At 37.1% G+C, this 8,412-nt stretch overlaps 1 protein-coding gene across 1 annotated transcript; it reads left to right on the top strand.

The window, feature by feature from the left end:
- Nucleotides 1–4,182: 4,182 nt before the first annotated feature.
- On the top strand, nucleotides 4,183–7,921 carry LOC116842740 (leucine-rich repeat and immunoglobulin-like domain-containing nogo receptor-interacting protein 1). Its single transcript, XM_032812381.1, has 3 exons — nucleotides 4,183–4,731; nucleotides 5,132–5,254; nucleotides 6,747–7,921. Exons 1-3 carry the CDS (start codon nucleotides 4,714–4,716, stop codon nucleotides 7,809–7,811), a joined length of 1,206 nt encoding a protein of 401 aa, XP_032668272.1. The 5' UTR covers nucleotides 4,183–4,713; the 3' UTR covers nucleotides 7,812–7,921.
- Nucleotides 7,922–8,412: the final 491 nt, after the last annotated feature.

Below are 8,412 nucleotides of genomic sequence, written 5' to 3'. Positions count from 1 at the left end.
TATATATATATATATATATATATATATATATATTTTTTTTTCAGAAATTATATCCTGTGTTAATGACTGAAATATTGCCGTTAATTCGTTAGTAATTGTAAGGTTATCTATTTTATAAATTTAACTACTAGATTTACTTCATCATTACTGATAATGGGTCAGGGATGTAGTGGCAATATTGCTCAATACATATCAACACATGATATCATGATCGTAGCAAGTTATTTTTGTCGAATTATGCGGTTGTTAGAAGATATGAGAGTAACTCGAAGTGGAAAAAAAAACGTTGCCTCATAGAAATCAGGTAGCGTTGCAAAGTCCAGAATTCAGACAATACTAGAAAGTCAGAAATATTTTGGCCAGATGTGCCTAGTCGAACTTGCTACGATTTTGCATATCATGATAATCTACCTCATTATACGTGCAACGAGCTGTCAGTGCACTAACATTTAATTAAGACTCATTAAGACTGATGAACGAAAATCATGTTACCGATCGAGTTCATAGTTTACAATATATAACATTGAATAATACTGAATTATATACAGATATACAGTCTATTATATATACATGTAATGTGTGTATTTATGTAGAAAAGAAAAAATAGAGCAGAGATTAAATATATATATACACACACACATATATATATATATATATAAATATAAATATAAATATATTATATATATACTTCGCGCGCGGAAATATTATAAACGATGCTATATTGATAAATATTATGTTATAATGAACTAATATGCATTTTAATTGTTAGTTTCGTTAGATGTGGAAGTATACTAAACATATATACATGTTATTAAAGTTGCCTTATGTTTTTTTTTAATCGTTTTTAACGGTTTGTTTCACCTGGTGCAAAATTTACTAACGTGGCGTAAATTTCTGAATTTTTCAACTCTTTTTTTCAACAGATTATACTTCATGACAAACTAGTAAATTGGCGACACGATTGTGTATAATTCGCGGATTTACAACTCACCTTTTTGTGTTCATTATCGTGCCGTAGTTGTAAAGAAAACTCAGGTTTACGCAGATTGCAAGACAATTATCAATAAAATCGATTAATCTATATTTACAAAGAGATCTCATATTCTATTGTCATGATATATGAATAGTCATGCAGCGCTAGAAATAATGTTCTCATCGATTCTTCTGATGCAAAGCGGAATCGCTGGTTACATCGAAATACTCAAATGTGTCAAGGCAAGATATATTGGGCAAGTTAAAGTTATAAAAATTAGCTTACATCATTGTATCATCAAGAATTTTCAAAGTGTCCAAACCACCTACATTTTCTACAATACAAATACGAATAAATAAACGTGTAATAGAATTTATAATAGTATGAAAAATAGAGAGGAATGTGATAATAATCCATAAATTATTATGCCCAATGCCTTGTCTTGGCAAACAAACACTCGACAAACCAAAGCTGCCTTGAACGTTTCTACCTCGATATAAGTCATTCTATATTTATTACAACAGAATTTTTATAAAACAGGAATATATTTATGAAGATATGGAAATAGCAAATATATCTTTTATTAATGTACAATCAAATATGTCACCGTGTGATTGTAGGTATGTTTCATTTAATAATCTCTCTTTTGAGATTAAGGTTTCCAGAAGTCAAACTATCGCTAATAATAATTAATTTGTAATTTTTTAAGGTGATTAGTACACTTAACGAGTGCGAAATGTCACAGTTTAACGAAGAGTCGCTGTAAAGTCATCGAGTAATAGTCTCGATAGTCTCCGTACACACGAATATTTAGATATTGGATGATACTTGAAGCACAAAAACGGAAGGCACTAATTATAAGTCGTAATATTTCCTCATCGTATATAACGCTTTTTAATAATTTATTTGGACAATAGAGCTGTCTCATTCGCACTCGTCGAACCACCATATATTAGGAAGCAATCGCCGTATTATTGTTTTTCTTTTCCAAAAATATGTCATCTCTTATAGCTCCGAATTGCTTGTGTTTATATACTGATTTTAATTAAGTAGGATGCTGCGGTATTATATATTTTGCTTTTTATTTCTTTTTTCTCAGTTAGTATGACATAATATACGTGCTGGTTAAATATTGTATCTCTCGAGTGAAAGTATTCGTGAATTTTTTCACTGACTTTTATGTAGCTGTCGAAAAAGAATGATCGAATCAATTATTTTATATAAATTTTATATATAATTATCTTATACTTTGGATATACTCTTTAAGCGCCATGCGCTTCTCGTACGTTACCTACTTAAACTGTAACATACACGGTTCTGTACTTTAATATGCTTATATTTCAATGGATAACATGGTGAGTTTTATTGTACGGATACAATCAGTTCTCGTCAAGGAAATTCATTATTAGACACCTGAATGTACGGTTCGTGTGTAACAGAGTTTTTATTTTATTTTTAAACATATTGCCGATCTCCTATGGGAGTTAGTTTGAGTTTACGTTACCACTGAAATTGTTCAGAATGTTTCATTTTGTATTTTTTTTTTATAGATATAACTTCATAGATATTTTTTAGCAAAATTCGATACATGATACTAACACAAGTTAAATACATTTCTTTTACTTTGTTAATTTCTATTTTTAATTTCATTCCTTGTTTTGTTAAATTATACTCATATGAAACTTTATAAACTTATACTGTCTTACAGCTTATTACTACGTTTAACACAAAGTATGAAGAAAAAATATGCCGCTAGTATAAAAGGACCGTTACGTTACACAACGTTTTTTAGTTGATTTTCTATAGTGATTTCAAAATAATTTCTAATATACCTCTTGTAAATAATCATAGTCATAAATGAGGTTGCCTTAATAACTAGCGTTGTATTATTTGTAAGACTGATTTTTACTATGTTCAATATACGCACGTATATCACAAATATGCATACATGCGTCCACATACACTCGCGCACGTGCGCACGCATGCACACACAAATTTAAACACATATACATACACGCATACATATACGCATTGTACGTACATAAACTGTAAATATTTACATTATTGTACAAAACACCGATGACCTCAACCTTATTGCAAGTGGAGATGTTGAAAACCGTTTGCTTGAATTGTCGGACTCGTATAATTTTTTAAGTACAATTTTATGTAAATGTTAAATAATTCATCATTTTTATCGCGGCCGTGTTCATCGGAGTTGTGTTCAGTATTGTAATTATTTACAATATAGACATATTTATATTTACCACTACGGTTATTTTTATCACGTGAATATGTACGTTACTAGTAACATTGCACCAAGCTTGTTATAAAATATATTATTGAAAAAATGTATCAATAAAATATATTATTGATATGATATTACGTGTGTTTTTTTTCTTCAATTTTTAAGTGAATAATAACTGCGTAAACAGTGACACATACGTGAATGTGTCTTGCACTACTGATTTTACCTTATAAAAGATCGCGCACCTATTCTCCGTTTCAAGCCAGCTAATTAAGTTTATCTTGATTAGGTCATATGCATGGCATGTCGAGTACGGTGACTCGTGCTGCACCGATCACGTGTGTGATATGGCTGTATGCGCTGTGTACACACCACACATATGTAGTGTATATTTACAAAGATAAGTTAAAGCAAAGTTCAATTCGGGGGAAAAAATAAGTTAGATAAGTAATAATAAGAGAGAGAAGTGTAAATTAAAGTAATTTTATGTTAGTTATGATATTTTCTGTATGTTGAAAAAACAAACAAGATGATAGAGAGAGACATACTGATACATTTAATCAAAATATCAAATTATGTAGATGCATTCATGTATAAAGAACACAATCATTGACCAGTTGTTCATTCAATTTATTATTTATTTGATGTTATTACTTCAAAACGATTGAAGCAATCATACAAAAACCAAGAATGATGGAAGAACGGGAAAAGAGTAAAAAGAAAGAAAAAACTGTTTCTTCTGCCTCTCCCCCCTCCCAAACATGTCGAGTAAAGCTAAAACTGAACATGCACTGCTCCCGGTCACGTACGCGAAATCACCGGGATTTCGATGGTAGTTTCGGAGGATGCGGAATGAGACGAAGGAAGACGAGGAAAGGAAAAGATGGAGATATACATACACTACGCGCACATACATGCACAGAAAGAGAGACATACACAGAGATACGTCCCGCTAATAAGCCTCATTCCCCGATACGCACGCGGGGAGAATAATTATGAGCTTGCGCAGTACGCGTCTTCGGGCGGCGGCGGCGGCGGCGGCGGCGGCGGCGACGGTACCGGGCATAGGAACTCGCGGGGGTAGGGATCACGGGGGTGGCGAGAGGGTGACCGAGGAGAAATAAAGCCCCGCGCCCAGCCGGCGAATGCAGCCGCGGATGCTGAAAATTCGCTCCTCCCGGTCGCGCCACGACATTCGCGTCTCGCGGGCGAGTGAGAAGAGCGGTGGAGTCACATACGAGATCTGCGGTGTTACGAGTTCGTACGCGAGAATCGGCGGCACGCGTGTGCGTGAGTGCGTGTGTACGCGCGGTGCGTGTCAACCCCGAGCACGGGTAAGGACAGTGCGTATATACGTGTCAACGACTCTCTCGGCCGCCAGTGGCCCCGTTTCGCCCCCGTCTCGGTGATATATACATCGTTCGGCGGCCACCTTCGCGTGACGCTCTCTCACCTGGATATGCCGAGGCATGCGCCATAAAAATCGACGGAATTGATGTATCGCAGGGCGCAGGTACGCAACGCAGAGCGGCCGCACGCATTTTGCGCGCGTGTATTTGCATGCGTTCGCGCGCAGTGTTCTCTCCCCCCGTGCTCCTTGCAGCATGGCAAATTGAATACAGCGCGCGAGTAAGAAATATCACTTCGGCCTGCAGGCTCGTTGACCGAGTCGAGACTGAGGGAATCTATCGAGTCTTCGCTGTGTTCTCGAGTGGCTTTCACCGCTTCTTCTATTACCATGCAACATTAAATCCCATAAAGAGTTTGCGTCATGCGTCCACTTTCCGCGAATCCCTTCGTGACGGTATTCGCGTGTACAATAAGAAATGAGTTTCGCAGTATGGCAGCCGCGATCGAGTCGCGGCAGCAGAGAAATAACGTACCTATGCCTAAACGCGTATGTCATTTTCTAGATCTGCATCTACTACCTGCTATGCATAGCAGCAGTGGACCTAACGTTCACCTCCAATTCGGAGATTACTACTGCGAAAAGTCGAGATTGCCCTCCAGAATGCATTTGCCTTTCCCCGAAGCAGGTGAGAACAAGAAAAATCTCATGATGTATTTCATGTGCGCACGGCGTAATGGATGCCCGAACGTTCCCTAGTTCGAGTGTTACACGATTTTCGGCCTTATGCGCGTATGAATAAACTATAATTAAAGCCATTATAACTCTAGTATTATAAGGTAAACGTCCTAGTGATTGAACGTGTACCGATAATTGAATTACTAATAATATACTTGTGTTTGTTAAGATGCTTATCAATAAATGAAACAAAATCACAAAGTAACTAAATATTTCTTTTCATTTATTATATTGTTTTATTGTATATTTGTTATATTGTATATTGAAAAGCATTTCAACAAAGAAAAATACAAAACCAATATGTCAATCATTGGGACATGTATGTTCGACCGTTGGAACGTTTACCTTAAGTATAATTATGTGATTTTCAATTTCAAGTGTTATGTGTGTAAGGCTTACGCCGATATATGTACACACCAGTGATCATAACCCAAGCAGCACAAATCTCTACAGGACATCTTAAAGATATTTTGAGAATATTCCTACGTCCTGAGAACGGCCTCAGGACATTCCCTGGAGATCTTGTGCTATCTGGGAAATAAAGCTATTAGAGTTCATCTTGGCAGTCTAGATTTTATCATTAATATCTAGCTGTCCAGTTAACACTAAAAATATCCAAAATCTAAAATAGTGTTTTTCATCTTGGCAGTCTAAATTTTATCATTAATATCTAGCTGTCCAGTTAACACTAAAAATATCCAAAATCTAAAATAGTGTTTTTCATCTTGGCAGTCTAAATTTTATCATTAATATCTAGCTGTCCAGTTAACACTAAAAATATCCAAAATCTAAAATAGTGTTTTTCATCTTGGCAGTCTAAATTTTATCATTAATATCTAGCTGTCCAGTTAACACTAAAAATATCCAAAATCTAAAATAGTGTTTTATATTTCTTGTGGTCTAATTTTCTATTCGTCGCTAACGTAACGAATATTATTATATATAATATATATAATAATACAATTATATAATAATAACTGTATGATAATACGATTATAAATCTGTAATTATATTTTTGTTATTGCAATAATGTGATGATATATCTTTTTGTTTGTTGTTTTCGAATATAATTATAAATCTATTTTCTTATTAAATATATGATTATTTTTTTGCTACATTTTTTGCTTATCGTTATCGTAATAATAATTTCGTAAATTCATTCATTATTGTGATATTTCTAACTTTTTTAATTACTATTTTTTCTTCTGTCTTTTTTCTTTACTTTCTGGCCAATAATACTAACTGGCCACTAATTAAGAACCAAGAAATACCGGCTAGCATTTTCTTGTCCAGATTCTGAACAATTAATTATTATATAATAAATCCTAGTCGCAGTAAAAACCGAGTAGTTTCTTCTGAAAAGTTTTCTACTGCGGCAGCGTCACATGCGCTACATTTGCATTCGGCAATTCTCACAAATTCAAACACGCTTTGAATTTTAGGTGCTCTGCAACACAGGCGGCCTCGAAGATATACCAACGCATCAGCTGCCGGAGACCGTGGAGGAGTTGTCGCTAACAAAGAATAATTTCCCCGTGATCAAAGGCGACGCCTTCGCGGGTCTTCGAATTTTGCGCAAGCTCACGTTGGACGGCAACAACATCACCTCCATACGACCGTTCGCGTTTCGCGGCTTGAACAGGCTGCGCGAACTCTCGATCCAGCATACACCGTTGCCTTGCATCGAGAAGTTCTCGTTCGCTGCTTTGCAGAACGTCTCAGTGTTGTTGTTGGCGAATAACAAGATCCGCTACGTCGAAGGCTACTCGTTCGCCGGTACGTCCAACGTGCAGGTGATCTTGCTGATCAACAATCCGCTATTAACCGTCCAAAGCCACGCTTTCGCCGGTCTCACCAATGTCGTTCGGCTCGTCTTTCCATCTGGCATCCGAACGATCGAGCAGGACGCGTTTGACGGTCTACAGCACGTCGGCCTGCTCAAGCTCACTTATATGGACCTATCCGGCCTCAGAGCTTACACATTTCGCGGCCTCTCGTACGTATACTCGCTCAATATCCAGGAGAGTGACCTTGGGATCGTGCAAAAGGACGCATTTGCCGGTCTCGTCCATGTGGATCGGCTCAATATACTGAACAACAAGGTAGATCTGATTGAACGTCTGCACCTGCGGCGCGACAATTATATCGAGGTACTGCGCTTCCATGGTAATCACATGCTGGAGGCGCCGCGACACGCTCGGGACATCCTCCTGGAGGTAGACACGTTGAGCGCGATCGACAATCACTTTCCATGCGACTGCCAAGCGCACAATGTTCTTGAGAGCGACTTCGTACGCGGCAACAGCGTCGAGTTCCAGCGTCGCAACTACTGCATCTCGCCGTTCGAGTACAACGGTAAGCCCATGAATGTGGTCGACTTTGACCTCGTCGCCCGATGCCACGACAACGTCATGCAAGATAACCTGGGCTCGGGCGTCATCGGCGTCACGTGCCTGTCGACGTTGCTGTCGATCGCCTTCCTGCTTTCAGCGAACTTCCTCCGATGAACGCTCTTCCAGTCAGTCTTCTTCTAATCATCGTCGTCTTCTATATAATTATTCCTTATTATTAGACAGAGTTGGAAAATAATACATTGCAACATTATTTTTCTCAGTAACATTATTTCTTTCTTTTTTGTTTTTTTCATTAGTAACCATAATTAATATAATTACTTTTATCGTTATTGCACATATAGATACGTTATACACATCTATATAGAATAGACTGAAGTGAATTCTTCTAAAAAGAAAGTTTTATCAAAACTTGATAAAAAAAGTAATAGAAGTTATGATGATTTGTTACTTCTTGAGTGATGATATCGAGTAGCGAGTTATTTTCTTTCATGGATAACGAGTTACTTTTAAAAAATAACTTTCCCGATTCTGCTATTAGATATTCGCGTCAAACCGATAACAAAACGATCGGAACCGGTTTTTATCGCGCGCTTACTGTTGTATGACTTATCGATTTTCTTGGTACATCGCCAATTTTCACGAAGCCAACTCAGTTTCAATCAAATCGTTGAAGTTCGAAAAAGAAAGACACATTGCGTTACGTCGAATTTCACTTCGTTATCGTCCCGCTCCTACCTTCCCCCCCCCCCCCTCT

Source organism: Odontomachus brunneus, unplaced genomic scaffold (genome assembly GCF_010583005.1).
Source record: "Odontomachus brunneus isolate Ranch 3 - 2012 unplaced genomic scaffold, Obru_v1 Obru_scaffold_027, whole genome shotgun sequence".
Lineage (NCBI taxonomy): Eukaryota > Metazoa > Arthropoda > Insecta > Hymenoptera > Formicidae > Odontomachus > Odontomachus brunneus.
This window is presented reverse-complemented; position numbering and strand designations above follow the sequence as displayed.

Coding starts and splice junctions, on each gene's coding strand:
- LOC116842740 (XM_032812381.1), top strand. Junction 5,255..6,746: donor TTTGCCTTTCCCCGAAGCAG/GTGAGAACAAGA, acceptor TTTGAATTTTAG/GTGCTCTGCAACACAGGCGG.